Raw genomic sequence first — 16,191 nt, 5'->3', positions numbered from 1 at the left:
TCTGACTAGATTGCTTTGACGCAGCAGGAGATCAGAAGCTTGACTGCTTTGTATCGGCTACTCTTTGTTTGTGATTTTTATTTGTCGTTAAGAATAATGCAAACGCGAAGAAATACAATGTGCCGTTCGTTCCTTTTTTTTTGGATGTTCAGGTTTTTACTCAGAAAGTTTATCGCAACTGTATTTGTATCCCTTTTGCTTTCTTGCAAAATGGTGCGCATTGGCTGTAGTTTTCAGATTCAGATTTTGCCATACTCAAAGCGGAAAGAATTGATCCAATTCACTCATCTAATTGAAAAGATTGGATTTAATTGAATGTATTTACAAACAATTCCATCATAGCCCATCAGTAACTTACATCAATGTTGATGCCCTCACTATTTTTTCTTTTCAATGCTTCTAATACAATTGTGCATCTATAACATCACTTTGGTTCGCTCAAGCGGTAAGGCCGGACACCGCTGCGCTAAACTCCGAACACATTTAAGCGAACATTTGGCAATGGAGATGGTGTCCGCCGCGCCGTGCTTCCCAACGAGGCAGCAGACCACGTTGCAGCTGGGCTTGGTGACTTGGAACAGCAGCAGGAAGGAGTGGATGAACAGCTCGACGTTTGGCGTGAGTGCCAGCCAACATAGCTGACAATCGAGCGCCTTGCAGAGGAACCAGGAGGTGCATGGCGGAGGAGCAAACGGCAACAGCCACTTCATTCAACCACGAGACGGGTTTTGTGCAATTTATTTTTCTGAAAAAAAAAGAACCACTAAAACAGAAATCCTACTGTCAATGAATGCAAAATTAGATATTAAGAATGAAATCAGATGGGATATGGGTAGATTGTTGTACCTGGAGAGAGCTTCCAGTTCTTATAAAGAAGTGTTGCTTGCGGAGATTTTGCCCAATGGTTCACAGTTAGGCAGCTAGTTTTGCTGAAATCTCACAACAACTCTACTGTCTTCTAATATAATCACCTACATAGGTGAGTCAGGCGATGTGGTGTAAAGTTTAAGCTGATTAGCTCAAGATAACAGGGGGAAAAGTCTTTCGCAAAAGAAAAGAACAGGGGGGGAAGTAACTTCTTACACAAAGTTGATGAAGGGAGTTTCATCAGCATATAACGTTAAATGCAATACAAAAAAAAGGGATGCCTCATGCAAACCAGCAAAGAGGAAAGCTTAACAAACTAATCACATACAACTTGTTTTCAATACGACTAAAAAAGTTTGCAGTCCTATTTTTTTTGTTGCAAACATAGTATGAAACATATCAAACTAAGGCTGTACTATTGTGTGCATGGACTGAGGGAGGGAATCCAGGGGGAAATTGAGGGAGAAGGGGCAATGGCCAAGGAGGCTCGTGCCTAGAGCTAGACAGCAAGCAATTCTAGGATTGTACCCTTCTTCCACTTGTCCTTTGGACTACATCCGGGCCATGAGATGTACCAGCAAAAGTGAGAATGTAGTCTCTTCCTTGTCAATATCAAAAGAACAATTCAATATGCGGCAAAAAGACATTGCAAGACAGTAAGTAAGTGTACTCTACTTTAACATGTGCGTAGGATATTTACAAATGACATGATAGTTAACATGCTAAGGAAAGGTATTGATACTTCCAAGTTCCGAATTCCATATACAAAAAAAAATTGAAAACGATCATCAACCAAGTAGGAATCTCAAATATGATAGAATATCATAATAGAGGGTACAGAACATCTTCATATGCTACGAGAGAAATCCCCCTTATAACTTAAGTTGGATAAACATACCTGAAAACTTGCAAAGTTCTGCCAGATTTCCTGAGTTGTATCATTTCGTTCCAAACAGCCCATCTGAAAATTAGATGGCACCAACTGCAGTTGATTTTCTAGGATAGCTACATTCAGATGTTGAACATCATCAGAAGCAGCATTATCCATGCTATTGATGCTAATGAAGCAGTCAGGCAGCTCTCCAACCTGAGCTCCAATATTTGCATCAACCATTATATCACCAGAACAGCCAAATCTTTCACTCTGTTGTTACAGACATGCATTGAGCATTATTTGACCAAAAAGGAGCAAATCATAATAAGACATGGTGCCATTTGTGTAAAACTGTAAATGCCTTAATATAAGAAAGTTGGCAGCTACAAGCTTTTGCATAAGTAGGTAGTAGTGGTGATTAATATAAACCATTTTCAGGAAAAGAAACAACTCAATATGAAGCAAGTAGAGGAGTGATATATCACCTCTGCTACTATAGGTCTTGAATGGGCCTTGCCAAAGCAAAAAAGGAATCTTGATTTACCGACATCAACAATTCAATTGGGACAGCCTTAGCTGGACGAGAAATTTTAAGCTTTGGTTCCAGAATACCTGACAATATCGATTTTAAAGGATTAGATGGAATTTATATTCAGTGTTCATACATACAAGAACAAAGTCCATTGTTCCATTATAGTACCTGGAGAAAGCGTTCGCCCTTGATACAGAAGTGTAGCAAGTGGGTTTGTTGACCAATGGTTCACAGCTGGGCGGTTAGTTGGCTGAAATCCCACTACTTTACCTTCTTCTGACATGACCACCTACAAATAAGTGAATCAAGCGATGGGTTGAGTGTGAGCTGATTACCAAGAATGTTTTTTTCCCTACATAAATGCAGATACAAAACTTATACTGGATGCCTGCAGCAACCCAGCTTAGCAAATGCCACACAAAAGGCTTGTTTTCAGAAAGACTAAAACATTAGCATTCTATATTCCTACTCTACTATCATTACGTCAAGAGAACTGTAGTAACATTTGATAAAGCTTCCTTATTGAAGAAAAAAGAACTGCAGTACCAATGAAAAAAGGGATGCAACCAAAGAATAATACATAGTAAAAAGGTATTTCTAAAGGCATCTACAACATTATAAAAGAGATGATGAGACGAGGTACCTGAAAACTAGCAATATTCTGCAGAGTTTCCTGAGTTCTATCATTTTGTTCCAAATCAGACATCTTACTATTAGTTGGCACCAACTGGGATTGATTTTCTTGGCTAAAAGTGTCAGGATGCTGAACATTGCCAGAAGCAGTGCTATCCTGGCTATTGATTCCCTTGAAGCAGTCAGGTAGTTCTCCAACCCATGCTCCAATACGTGCATCAATGATTACATCACCAGGGCAGCCATACGAGTCTTTCATTTTCTTAATAAGAGATGTGCAATAAGCTTGTATCTGAGAAGAGGAGTAAATCAGACAAAACATGCAGCACACATAATAAACTGAGAATGACCGATAGATTAGTTATCCTTTGATCTGGTTATGCAGGCAGGCATGTTAGTTCAGTATTTCAGTCTTACTTACACACACATAACAAATTTGCCTTGAACTTAACTTGGTTAATCTTTGAAGGGGGGGATCGCATCCTGAAACTTTCCGATTTTCAAAGTGGCAGCTAATAATTAGTTTTTAAACAGATGAAATGCAGCCTGTCCGAATATTGTCAAGTACTAACAGAAGATAAGTACATATAAGTGAAAAATTAAACTAGCTAAAATGGGATGACAAACTTTCCTTCAGGCATTGTAATGAATCAATGTTACGTGAACTGGTAATGGGGGTATCACAAAAAGGAATCCATCACTAAATTTGAGCATTAACATCCCTTGGACAAATAACAGATTCACAAGGACTAGATAAATACCTCACTGCTATCGAGAGAGTTGATATCAGAACCGCAGCTCTGAGATGATGAGACATTTGAACTTCCCTTGAATAGTCTTTTGTCCCTAAGAGATCGAGGCCAGCATAACTGAGCAAAGATGGCGACAAAAAGAATAATACAGCTACCAGCCAAGAAAGTAAAAAGGTTGTTCAAATAGCCCTGCATAAAACAAAATTAGTCGATGGCCAGAGTTTGATAAATACTGAATGCGAGAAAACTTTGGCCTGGGCAGTATCAGCATACATTGTTCTTTTTAATCTTTGATGGATCTGGATTCCAGTGAGGATGGAAAGTTTTGCCTGGTAATGTGAATTGGTCTTCAAAGTACATGTCTATAATGTTCCCTAGTTCCGCCTAAAAGTGGTGGAAATGGACAGAAACAAGTTAGAAGACATACAAAGGACCAGATTTTTCACATTGGCTTGGTCTCATATTATTTCTAGAAAACAAATGTGTCCAATGAAGGAAAGGGAGGGAATAACAGTGTACCAGTTGGGAGTGGGTTAAAAGAACTTCCCACCTATTACTTTCTAACTTATGACGGCCTTCAAGATTAGTATTCTCAAATGCTTTGGCATTTATTTGCAGTTTGTAGATAGGAATGTACTCATTAGCCCAAAGGACAAACTCAGGACCCCCGATTTTCACCAAACTTTCATAATTTGGCAATGGCCACCATCCATTCTTTGTTTTGTGCATATTCTGAGGAGATTTCGTTAGACTAAAATACTCCAGGCATCTCTTAGCATTTCTCACTATTTCTGCCTCAGAAATTTTGTGTATACAAACAGAGGAGTCGATTGAGCAGTTGAACTGTCGCTTCTGAAACAAACTGCCAGTGCCCCCGATGTGATTGTTGCTGGCATCCTCGATGGCACAGGAGAAAATGGCTTCAGCAAGAGAAGCCAGAAGTTTTTCATCTGATGAGATGACATTAAAATCCACAGATACCTGTTGTACATTCCCAAACCAGCATTCAGCAAGAAGTACTAAGCAGAGAAAGAAGGAAAACAAAAATCAAAATATCACAAACTTCAAGAATTTGCACCTTTCGTGATTTGCCTAAATCTTGTACATCTCTCTCTGAACCTGGAGAGAAGACCTCGAGCCGAAAGTTTGAAAGCTGTTGCATTACAACTTGCTTAAATGCCATAGCCAATATAGTCTCTGAATCGGGTTCATTTTCAGAGAAAAACTCAGATCCGAATTGTTTCTTTATCTTACTGGCCTTGTCTTTAACTTCCTTGGCTTGCAAAACCTACAGAAATTGCGAAAACTTACTCATGATTCAGCATAAGACAGACAATCGAACAGAAATTCAAGGCTGCTGCAATTATTCGCATACAAAAGTAAGGCAGTAGGTTCCTCCTAGGGCGCCATACAATAGTGGGTAGTGGGTGAAATTTTACTCTGCATTGGCTCATAAGAACAATGTTTGGAACAAGTGGACTCAGTAGCGCAGATTGGACTGAATGCTTTCTACAACTAGTGTGTGGCTTAACAAAATCCAAAACAATCAATCCGAATGGGCACAGCAAGATACTGTTGTTCCACCCAATAGCAGCCCCTCACCACTCGTGTGGACGATGCGCTCGTCCCGCCCCCATCGGGCCCGGGGAGGAACGCCTCGACTACCATGGCCTCGGCGCCGGCGGCGAGGTGCGCCTCAGCCGCGGCCCCTCCATCCGCCGCGGCCGCGGCAGCGACCGCCTGCTCCCGCCGCGCCGCGCCGGTGACCTCGAGGCGCGCGAGGCGGCCCTCGTAGCAGCGCGCGATCGGGATGAGGCCGTCGGCGTCGCCCGCCTCCACGACGCGGGAGGTGGCGCGAGGCGCGCGGCGGCCCGCGGGGGGCAGGCGCAGAGGGTGGAGGCGAAGGGGGGCGCGGGTCGGTCTGAGGGAAGGGGGTGGGGAGGGGGAGGCAGAGCATCGGCGGCGGGGGGAGGCGATGCGCGGGGAGGGAGGAGGGGCGCGGAGCAGGAGAGACGGGGACGGCATTTTGGCCTCGTACTCCACCGGGTGTGTGGTTTGATTTTGCCGGAGGTGAAGACGACGAGCGCCCCGGAGGTTTTGAGGTTTATCGGCCACGTCCATCAATATAGGGCCCAACCCGAAAAGTGGACTGGACGGCCCACACACGTTGTGGAACTCTTTAAGCCCATTGATATATATGTCGCTCGACACGCGGCCCATGTAGAACTTGTCGTCGTATACGACTGCACGTATCTATACACACCGCCGACTGCCGACAGCTACTCTACACGTCTTTCGTGTGCCTTCCGTTCGTCAAGTGGGTCATGTTCTGCTCGTGATGCTCACACGAGTCTTGAGGCACGCGCGTCGAATCCACACGAGGAAGGCACGAGACCAAGTTCACTTTTTTTGAAACTGACCAAGACCTAGTGAGATGACAATGTGCATTGTTGAGGAGCAAACGCCACGAGTCATTTAGGGCTGTTTGAACAGGCTAAAGTTTAGTTCTTATCACATCGAATGTTCGGATACTAATTAGAAGTATTAAATATGAGCTAATTATAAAACTAATTGTAGAAGTTCTGGGCTAATTCGCAAGACAAATCTATTAAACCTAATTAATCCAGCATTAGCAAATGGTTATTGTTGCACCACATTATCAAATCATGGATTAATTAGGCTTACTAGATTCGTCTCGTAAATTAGCCTCCATCTGTGCAATTAGTTTTGTAATTAGCATATGTTTAATACTCCTAATTAATATCAAACATCCGATATATCAAACATCCGATATGACGGGGGCTAAAGTTTAGCTCTGGAGCCAAACAGGCCCTTAGCCTCTCACTTCTGTTTTTTACATCGTAGATGCTTACACTTGCACACACGCACGATATGCGCATGTACATGCTCATCACCACTATGCCTATCGAGCCTAGGGCAACCTAAATGCGCCTACCTCAATTGGACCCCACCTGAACGGGCATTCGTCTGGCTCCTCGGCGAGACCGGTCTAATCCACCTACCAAACCAGTGTGACTAGTTTGGTGCAGAGGTGGACGCTGTTGGACTAATTGGCACGGCGCGTTTTCGTATCAACAGCGGGTTAATTAGGGAAAAGATGATGGATTCTTTGAAAAATACGGTAGGAAGAAATTTACCACACTTTAATACTACTAGCAAAAATACTCGTGCGTTGCTACAGGTACTTACTTGCTCTCACGTTATTATTCGCTTGTTCCTAATATGGATCCACACAAAGAAGTTCAGCACTTATCCTCTGCTCTATCCATCCATTCGATTTTCTCCGTACTCATCGTCATCCAGCCAGTCGCTGCCTCTTCGTCTATCGGCGCCACCTGCATCTTGCCCCATCCTAACTGTCACCCAGGCGCTGCGCACCTTGTCGTCCTCGCCGTTGCCCAGGCTAGTGCTCGTCCTTTCCGTGCCTAACCTCATTCCTGCTTCGAGCGCTAGGCCATAGCGGCTCTGGCCACCATGAGCAGGAGTGTGTTCTCCTCTTCTTCTCATTTCCATCCACCTCCCTTCTATAATTCACTCCAAATCGTTCCAATCGAGTGCAAAATCGAGCCCCCAATTGCTAGATGTGGAGGCCTTAGTTTCGGGTCAGAAGGGGATGGACGTCATTGAGAGGGGGTGTGAGGTCCCGGCCTTTATATATATACAGACACCATTGGCATCTCCAGCGCGCCTCGCTCGCAGCCTCGCACTCAATCACCTGCAAAGCTAACTTTCCTGGTGCAGCTAATTAGCCATGAACACCGGCACCATCCTCATGGTGAGATGTCCTAGCACGATTAACACCACGGTCGCCTTTGGCTGTAATAAGAACCACTGCAAGGGCATGGCCGTGGCGGCGGGGACGAGATCGACGAGATCAAGTCTCGGCTCGGAGAGCAGAAGCGACTACTACAAGGTGCTGTCGCTGGAGTACTAGGCGGACATAGGCACGGAGGACATCAAGCGCGCGTACTGGCGGCTGGTGCTGCGGTGCCACCTTGACGTGTGCTCGCTGTCCCGGCGTGCCGAGTCCACGAAGCTCTTTCTCAAGCTGCAGCGCACGTACGAGAGAACAAGAGCAAAGGCCGGACCTCGGATCAATTTGCAGTAAAGTTTGGAACTTTTTTGCAAATCGTCAAGACATATTCAAGGATCGCAGGTTGATTACGAAAAAGTTAAGAATTTTTTTTTTCAAAACAACCATGACGGTTCGAAGAACAACCGTGACTTTAAGTAGACATATATAGACCTTGTTTAGTTACCCTGAAATCCCAACTTTGGCACTATGCAAAAAGAAGATTCCCCATCACATCAAACTTACGGTACATGCATGGAGTACTGAATGTTGACGAAATCAAAAATTAATTGCACAGTTTGGTTGTACTTTGCGAGACGAATCTTTTGAGTCTAATTAGTCAATATTTGGACAAGAATTCACAAATACAAACGAAACGCTACAGTATGCTACAGTGTTGCGTAGTGATTTTGGTTGTCCAAAATCGAGCAACTAAACAGGCCCATAGAAGATAAAGGGGGTGTTTGGAAACACCCTGCTAAAGTTTAGCACCTGTCACATTGGATGTTTGGATGCTAATTAGGAGTATTAAACGTAGGCTAATTACAAAACTAATTGCACAGATGGAGTCTAATTCGCGAGACGAATCTATTAAGCCTAATTAGTCCATGATTTGACAATGTGGTGCTACCGTAACCATTTGCTAATGATGGATTAATTAGGCTTAATAGATTCGTCTCGCGAATTAGCACAGGGTTCTGCAATTAGTTTTATATAATTAGTTCATGTTTAGTCCTCCTAATTAGCATCCGAACATCCGATGTGATACTGCTAAAGTTTAGCGGCTATCCAAACACCCCCAAAGTTTGGTCCCATGAGCAATTTTCTATCTCAAATCACGGTACTCTGTCTTGTCTGACCCATTGATAAATGATAATTGTTGGTGTGCGGTAGCTACCAACATGAATGCTAGGCCCACCACGTGAGGACGACCGGTCAGGGTGCCCCCCACTGAACTGATTAGCCTGGACTTGTTGAGTCCTCCCAGCCCATTCCGACTCCTTCACCGTGTTGGTTCCGTAGACTCCTCCGCCTTGCTGAGGCAGAGAGATGGAGAGCGCAGCGCAATCCATTGTGAGCAAGCTGGGGCAGCTGGTGGTGGAGGAGCTCCAGGAGATCCGCGGCGTCGGCAACAAGATCGTCCTCCTAACGGACGAGCTGGCCACCATGAACGCCGTGCTCCGCATGATCTCCGAGGCGGACGAGAGCGCCATCGACCACCTTGTCGGGGAGTGGGAGAAGCAGGTGCGGGAGCTCGCCTACGACGCCGAGGACTGCGCCGACATCTACCGCCTCCGCGTCAACCGCCCCATCTCGGGAAAGCTCCTGCCTTACGTTCTCAAATGGCCCAAGTACCAGCTGGAGAAGCTGCGGTTGCAACGCAACCTCGCCGCCGACGTCAAGGCCCTGCTGGCACGTACCTACGCCGTCAGCGAACGCCGAGGCCGTTACCACATCGACCGGGCGGCGTTACCCAGGTCTCCCTGGTTCGCCCCTGTCTCGGCGGCGTCCGCGTCCGCGAGTGCCCGGCTCCGGCGTGCCGACGATGACCCCGATCATCAGCTTGTCGGCATCAGGGAACAGGCCGACACCCTGGCCCAGAGAATCAAGGAGATCCATGTTGACGATGACAAAAGGCTCAAGGTGTTCTCCATCGTGGGGTTCGGAGGGCTGGGGAAGACGACCCTGGCCATGGAGTTGTGCCGGCAGCTGGAAGCGGACTTCGAGTGCCAGGCGCTGGTGTCCGTGTCACAAGCGTTCGATGGCGTCAAGGACATGAAGGGACTGCTCGCCCGACTGCTCCCGCAGATCGCCAAAGTGAAACAAGATGGGGACGCGGGTAGAACCCACGCCATGAACCAACTCAATATTGACCAGATGGATGTGGAAGGCCTGTCCACCAAGCTTAACGAGCTCCTCATGAATAAGAGGTACACATGTTTACAGTTTACCTTCTTCAAATAAAACTTTTAATCTCGCTCTCTGCACCAGGTATCTCATTGTGATTGATGATGTATGGAGCCTGCCAGCATGGGAAGCTATCCGCATCGGATTGCCAGAGAATAACTGCGGCAGCAGAATCATTGTGACGACTCGGATAGAGACCGTGGCCAAAGCAGCAAGTAGTGTTTCAGAGGACTTTGTCCATCATATGAAGCCTCTGGAACAACACGCCAGTGAGAAACTGTTCGTCAAGATAGTATTTGGCTCCGTGGGTGCTTGTCCCGATGGATTGAAAGACACCATGAGCAAGATTTTGAACAAGTGTGGTGGATTACCATTGGCAATTGTTAAGATCGCCAGCATCCTAGCAAGCTACAATTCGGTTGAGAGTGTATTGATGTGGATAAGAGTTTCCAACTCGATTGGTTCTCAGATGGAGAACCATCCCACCCTTGAGGGGATGAGGCAACTGATTACACTCAGCTACGGGTACCTGCCTCATCATCTAAAGGCTTGTATGCTGTATCTGAGCATTTTCCCTGAGGATTATGTGGTTGCCAAGAACAGGCTGCTGTACAGGTGGATTGCTGAAGGTCTGGTTGCTGAGAAGCGGGGTTTGACTTTGTTTGATGTGGCAGAAGAGTACTTGGACGAGTTGATAAGCAGGAACATGATTCAACTAGACAAGCTGCCGAGGAGTGGGGTGTACTATGGCTATCCGAGAACGGAGGAAGCGTGCCGGGTGCACGATATGATGCTTGAGGTGATGGTGTCGAAATCCCAAGAGGCTAACTTTGTTTGCTTGGTAGGGCGGCAATACGGAGGAGGATTGGCCCGTGGCCTGGTTCGCCGCCTCTCTGTCCATGGCAATGTTGAAGACGAGGAGGAGCGTGGTCGTCCTCCCAATAACAAGAAGAAGAAGAAGAAGAAGAAAGCTGTGGAGCAGCGTCGTCGTGTGAGGCATGGCGGCATTGAGGCAATGAATCTACAACATGTCCGATCACTGGGTACATTTCAGGTCGAAAAAGGCCTCGGCAAGCTGCTGGATCGGCTAGGCGAGTTCAGATTGTTGAGGATACTTGACCTGGAAGGCTGCAAGTCCCTGCGAAACAAGCATATGAGAGATGTCTGCCGGCTGTACCTTGTCAGGTTCTTGGGCTTGAGGGGTACACTAATCAGTGTGATACCTAGCGAAATTGGCGACCTCGAGTGTTTGGAGAGTCTCGATGTTCAAGAGACTGGGATCGACAGCATGCCGCCAACTGTGACAAAGCTGAGCAAACTTGAGCTCCTGAGGGTGGATAGGTGGTCTCTTCCACTGGGGCTTGGGAACATGAAGGCGCTGCGCGAGGTGGATTTTGCCGTTGTCAAAGTCGGCGACGTTCAGGTTGCCCGAGAGATGGGTGAGCTGCAACGGTTGCAGTTTCTATGTATTGCATTGGACAACAGCGAGGGGGAGCCCAACAAAGAGGAGTTTTCGCACGAGCTTGCCTCCTCCCTGAGCAAGACATACGCCCTCCGAACTCTCCAGCTGTCAGCGACTGTCCAGCTTCTGGACTTTCTCCTCCAGGTCTCCTCGCCGCCACCACTCCTCCGGAGTCTTGTTTTCAATGGGCACATTAGTCGGTTTCCTGGCTGGATCTCATCACTCCAACACCTCGCCGAGTTTTCCGTGGACAGCACCGAGCTTGCTGGCGACGAGCTACTTGATTCCTTGTGTGAGTTGCCCAGCCTGCAGAGCCTCCAACTGAGGCGCGAAAGCTGCCGAGGCCCAGAGCTGGTTGCAACCAAGGACAAGTTTCCAGCGCTGAGGATCCTGGATCTGTCCTCATCAACATGTATTAAACAAGTCAGATTTGAGAAAGGATCAATGGCGAAGCTCGAGACGCTTCTATTGACTCTCTATAATAAGAACACGAGCATTGTCGGCATTGACAACTTGAATAACCTTAAAGAGGTGAAGTTCTGTGGTTCGATATTCGACCCGTCGCTGAAAAGTGCACTGCAGCAGGTCCATCGAATGAACAAGAATCGCCACAAGTCCAACCAGATCAAAGTTGTAGCGGGATACTGGAGACACTAGCTCTTGTTTCCTACTGGGGACGATGCTTCAATTCCATTATTCCCTCTAAACTGTATCATTTCCCTAAATTCTCCTGTTCATACTCCATCAAATATATATTTAATTTGGTTGTTGTGTACATTTTTTTTCAGGTTCAATTTCTGAACTTTCAAATAAATTAAAAAGCGTGCATTCTTGAGACGGCAGTGCGACCGATGTCACACGAGTTACTGACCATGTTACTTGGATTGACAAAGCTGCATGCTATTTCTAACCGCCTTCAGACTTGAGTGTCCATGGATAGCAGAAACGGCAAAACAGATAGCATTTCCAACTGGCAAATATGATCCAGAACTACCCTAAAATAAAAATGCATATAAGAATGAATTGGGGATTTTCTTTGAATAAATATTAGCATCTCTAATTATTAATATTAGTATCTCTAATTATTAGGATTCATGTCACACAAATAAATAGCTGGCGCCAGTACGTAGAGAACCGCACCTTACGTTGCTGTTGATCACACTAATAATTAAGTAAAGCACGCTAACGACTCCATTGATTTGATTTGAGTTATTATAGTATACTCTCGTACTCGGTAATGGCAGGGCAGAGTCATTATGACGCCAGGCAATCCGGCCGTTGCCATCACGACAGACACGAGACGAGACGCGCGGGCACATCCACCGCTTGCTCTCATCGATTCGATCGGCAGCTGTAGCTGTAGTAGCTGTAGCTGCTGCAGCCTGCAAGTCTTCCCTTGCAAGCAAGCAAGCAAGCAACGGCAGCCCAACCCCCCTCCCTCCCCTTCCCCGACTGCTGCTACCGAAGCTCGATCCAGTCGTCGCCACCTCCTCTCCAGCTCTCCTCCCTCCACCTAGCCACCTAACTCCGCGCCGGCCGCCATGCCGGGCCTCGCCGCGAACGACAACTCGCCCCCGGCGGCGGCCCCGCCGCCGCGCCGCCTCTCGTCGCCGCTTCCCCGCCGGGCGCCGCCGTCCCCGTCCCCGTCCACCTCCTCGCGCGCCAAGCCCAGGAAGCCCGCGCCCGCCGCGCCGGGCCCCGAGGCCGACGAGTCGCTCGACAACCCGGATCTGGGGCCCTTCCTCCTCAAGCAGGCGCGCGACGCCATGGTCTCCGGGGAGGGCGGCGGCGCCGCGCGCGCGCTCGAGTTCGCCGAGCGCGCCGCGCGGGCGCTCGAGCGACGCGGGGAGGGCGCCGAGCTCGAGCTCGCCATGAGCCTCCACGTCGCGGCCGCCATCCACTGCGGCCTGGGGCGGCACGCCGACGCCATACCAGTCCTCGAGCGCGCCGTTGCGGTCGTCACGCCGCCCCCGCCAGCAGAGGGCGAGGCCGACGACCAGCAGCAGCAGCAGGAGCCCGAGGCCGACCAGAGGGGCGAGGACTGGTCCCTCGCCGCCTTCTCCGGCTGGATGCAGCTCGGCGACACGCACGCCATGCTCGGCCGCATGGACGAGTCCATTGCATGCTACGGCAAGGGGCTTGAGATCCAGATGGCCGCGCTAGGCGAGCGCGATCCCCGCGTCGCCGAGACCTGCAGGTGATCATCAAGCCTCCCCTGTTTCTCGATCTAGATCTCATCTCTCTCTCTCTCTCAAAAAGGCGACATTTTTTACCACCTCCAAAATCGCCAAAGCCAAACTCACCGGTCGTTAGTCGTTACAGAAAACTGCGGATCTCGACCGCTAAAACTGATTACTTGCATGCATAGAGGGGAGACATGCATGACCACTGATGTGATTCTTTTCCTCAATGAGCAGGTACTTGGCGGAAGCACACGTCCAAGCTCTGCAATTCGACGAAGCAGAGAAGCTGTGCCGCAAAGCCCTCGAGATCCACCGGGAGCACAGCGCTCCGGCATCGCTCGAGGAGGCCTCGGACCGCCGCCTGATGGCCCTCATCCTTGATGCCAAGGGTGACTACGACGGCGCCCTCGAGCACCTCGTGCTCGCCTCAATGACCATGGTTGCCAACGGCCGTGACATCGAGGTGGCCACCATTGATGTCGCCATAGGCAACACCTATCTCGCCCTCGCTCGCTTCGATGAGGCTGTCTTCTCCTACCAGAAGGCGCTGACTGTTCTCAAATCGGCCCGTGGCGACGACCATCCTACGGTTGCATCGGTCTATGTCCGCCTCGCTGACCTCTACCACCGAACAGGCAGGCTCCGGGAGTCCAAATCCTACTGCGAGAACGCCCTGCGTGTCTATGCCAAGCCCGCGCCTGGTGCTGCCCCTGATGAGATTGCTGGAGGCCTAATGGAGATTGCTGCCATCTATGAGGCACTTGGCGATCTCGATGAGGCCCTAAAGCTTCTTCAAAGAGCACTCAAGTTGCTGGAGGACTCACCAGGGCAGTGGAGCACTGTTGCAGGCATTGAGGCACAGATGGGTGTTCTGTACTACATGATAGGGAGGTATGCAGATTCAAGGAACTCGTTTGAGAGCGCGGTTGCCAAGTTGAGGGCTAGCGGTGAAAGGAAGTCGGCATTTTTCGGTGTTCTGTTGAACCAGATGGGGCTAGCTTGCGTGCAACTGTTCAAGATAGATGAGGCTGCACAGCTGTTCGAAGAGGCAAGGGCAGTTCTGGAGCAGGAGTGTGGTGCATCGCATCCAGATACTCTTGGTGTATACAGCAACCTTGCTGCAATCTATGACGCCATGGGAAGGTATGCGTTCATAACACAACCTTGGGTTCGTTTGCAACCTACTGTATCTTATTCAGAGTTCAATCATACCCATCTCTTGATGTCGAAATTACATATTTAATAAACATCTACACATTTAGGACCTCTAGGTGTTTTTGATATGCTCATAATGGTATCTGTGCCTCATCATTTACAACTGTAACTGTAAGAAGTTGTGCCCATGAATTTTATTTTATGCTATCTGAAGGGGGTGAGCTTGTTGGGTCCCCTCGTAAATCTAAGGGAATGCTTGCTGAACATTGTGAGCTTGCGTGTGTTTGTGGGTGGTGGGTTGAGTGGTCTTGTTCTTTAGGTTATCTTGTGTAAGATTGCTTGATCTGAATCGGTAACAACTAGTATGTAGTGTAGATGGCATAATGAGTTGCTTACCAGCTGATCATTCTGGACATGTGATGTCATAATATATTTTTAGTGGTCCATCATCAAGATGCCCCACATGTTCTTTACCCAACTTTTGTTTGGTTACACAAGTAGCAAATTCCGATCTATATTCAGGATAGACCTGTGCCCATTTATGCATCCTTTTCCAAACCGACCTAGACATTTGCAGATGGTCACAATATGTCAGGCATTGCTACACTTTTTTGGGGTGTAGTGGTAGATTTTATAGTACATCTGAAAATAGCATATATGAATTACAAGTTCGTAGTGCGTATTAGATGATCCGTATTTATGTTGCTTAATAATACCAGCTACTAATATGCGTGTGCATATTTCTCTGATTTGTCATTTCCAGAGTGGAGGATGCGATCGAGATCCTGGAGCACGTCCTGAAGGTGAGGGAAGAGAAGCTTGGCACAGCGAACCCTGACGTGGAGGACGAGAAGAAGCGGCTGGCGGAGCTCCTGAAGGAGGCGGGGCGGTCCCGGAACCGGAAGCAGAAGTCGCTGGAGAACCTGTTCGGGTCCAACGCGGCGCGGGCGAAGAAGGAGGCCGGGAGGAGGTGGTCCAACTTCGGGTTCAGGAGCTGAGTGTGAGGAGCTCCATCAGCATCGCCTGGCGCGGTGGCCTTTGTAACATAAAAAGGGGGCGGGAGGAGAAGAAAGAAAGAAAGGCATGTGTAAAGATGTTGGTGTAGGTTCATTATTAGGAAGATGGTGATTGTGCTGTTTGCCGCATGTGCTGCTGCTGCTGCTGCTGTTGTGTGTGTGTGTGTTCCTTGCATTACGGGAAAAAAACTATCTTCTTTGTTATTTTTTTTCACGAGTATTTTTAACTGGGTGCTGCTGTACCTGGAGAAGAGAATACTGTTTCTGGTGGTGGGGTGATGAATACCTGTGATTTGTTTTCGTTACTGCTACATTGCATCGCCTGTGTTGCCCTTGTTGTATTTGTGACTTTTGCGAGGCATCAGGCATGGCATGTTGTGGTGATGGTTTGTGCTGGGAGCAGATGATGTCCCGGCCGGCAAGCAGGTGGTGCGTAATGGAAATGTGTTTGGAGCCGCATCGGCATCAGTTTGGTCGGCCAACTCGTCCGGATCCCCGCGCAGCGCAACGGCTTTGCCAACAAGCTGGATCATGCAGCTTCTTCCGCCCGGGCAGTTTGCAGTCACCATGATGCCAGGCGAATTGGGGATGGAGAAGACGGGAAGCCAGGGCGGCGACGGAGGTCCAAGCGGGCCTACAACCAGTCCATGGGCCATGGGCCAATGGATGCGCGTGATGCGAATCTGGGCCAATGGATGCGCCGCACACCCGCGAAA

General features: G+C 48.4%; 3 protein-coding genes across 7 annotated transcripts; 2 read left to right on the top strand and 1 right to left on the bottom strand.

Annotated features, from left to right (window-relative positions):
* Window positions 1-270: 270 nt before the first annotated feature.
* On the bottom strand, window positions 271-5,698 carry LOC117861819 (uncharacterized). 5 transcript variants are annotated; one of them, XM_072291729.1, is made up of 12 exons: window positions 5,261-5,698; window positions 4,737-4,946; window positions 4,178-4,639; window positions 3,932-4,042; window positions 3,668-3,847; window positions 2,917-3,198; window positions 2,442-2,562; window positions 2,227-2,353; window positions 1,955-2,011; window positions 1,766-1,872; window positions 847-1,469; window positions 271-763 (listed from the first exon to the last, which is right to left on the bottom strand). In XM_072291729.1, the coding sequence occupies exons 1-8, from the start codon at window positions 5,681-5,683 to the stop codon at window positions 2,235-2,237; spliced, it is 1,908 nt and encodes a 635-aa protein (XP_072147830.1). In that variant the 5' UTR covers window positions 5,684-5,698; the 3' UTR covers window positions 271-763; window positions 847-1,469; window positions 1,766-1,872; window positions 1,955-2,011; window positions 2,227-2,234. The 5 variants fall into 5 exon arrangements, with proteins under 5 accessions (XP_072147830.1, XP_034601249.1, XP_072147798.1 ...); XM_034745358.1 differs by having other exon boundaries at window positions 847-971; XM_072291697.1 differs by having other exon boundaries at window positions 1,766-2,011.
* A 3,031-nt stretch (window positions 5,699-8,729) lies between these two features.
* On the top strand, window positions 8,730-11,896 carry LOC117845842 (disease resistance protein Pik-2). Its single transcript, XM_034726930.2, has 2 exons — window positions 8,730-9,682; window positions 9,744-11,896. The coding sequence occupies exons 1-2, from the start codon at window positions 8,802-8,804 to the stop codon at window positions 11,776-11,778; spliced, it is 2,916 nt and encodes a 971-aa protein (XP_034582821.1). The 5' UTR covers window positions 8,730-8,801; the 3' UTR covers window positions 11,779-11,896.
* A 619-nt stretch (window positions 11,897-12,515) lies between these two features.
* LOC117845852 (protein KINESIN LIGHT CHAIN-RELATED 1) lies at window positions 12,516-15,786 on the top strand. Its single transcript, XM_034726938.2, has 3 exons — window positions 12,516-13,318; window positions 13,539-14,447; window positions 15,223-15,786. Exons 1-3 carry the CDS (start codon window positions 12,663-12,665, stop codon window positions 15,455-15,457), a joined length of 1,800 nt encoding a protein of 599 aa, XP_034582829.1. The 5' UTR covers window positions 12,516-12,662; the 3' UTR covers window positions 15,458-15,786.
* Window positions 15,787-16,191: the final 405 nt, after the last annotated feature.

Source organism: Setaria viridis, chromosome 1 (genome assembly GCF_005286985.2).
Source record: "Setaria viridis chromosome 1, Setaria_viridis_v4.0, whole genome shotgun sequence".
In the NCBI taxonomy this organism is placed as follows: domain Eukaryota; kingdom Viridiplantae; phylum Streptophyta; class Magnoliopsida; order Poales; family Poaceae; genus Setaria; species Setaria viridis.
This window is presented reverse-complemented; position numbering and strand designations above follow the sequence as displayed.

Coding starts and splice junctions, on each gene's coding strand:
- LOC117861819 (XM_072291697.1), bottom strand. CDS start 5,683: ATGCCGTCCCCGTCTCTCCTGCTCCGCGCCCCTCCTCCCTCCCCGCGC. Junction 4,947..5,260: donor GCGCATCGTCCACACGAGTG/GTGAGGGGCTGC, acceptor CAATTTCTGTAG/GTTTTGCAAGCCAAGGAAGT. Junction 3,848..3,931: donor CAAAGATTAAAAAGAACAAT/GTATGCTGATAC, acceptor TGTTTTATGCAG/GGCTATTTGAACAACCTTTT.
- LOC117845842 (XM_034726930.2), top strand. CDS start 8,802: ATGGAGAGCGCAGCGCAATCCATTGTGAGCAAGCTGGGGCAGCTGGTG. Junction 9,683..9,743: donor GAGCTCCTCATGAATAAGAG/GTACACATGTTT, acceptor TCTCTGCACCAG/GTATCTCATTGTGATTGATG.
- LOC117845852 (XM_034726938.2), top strand. CDS start 12,663: ATGCCGGGCCTCGCCGCGAACGACAACTCGCCCCCGGCGGCGGCCCCG. Junction 13,319..13,538: donor CGCGTCGCCGAGACCTGCAG/GTGATCATCAAG, acceptor CTCAATGAGCAG/GTACTTGGCGGAAGCACACG. Junction 14,448..15,222: donor ATCTATGACGCCATGGGAAG/GTATGCGTTCAT, acceptor TGTCATTTCCAG/AGTGGAGGATGCGATCGAGA.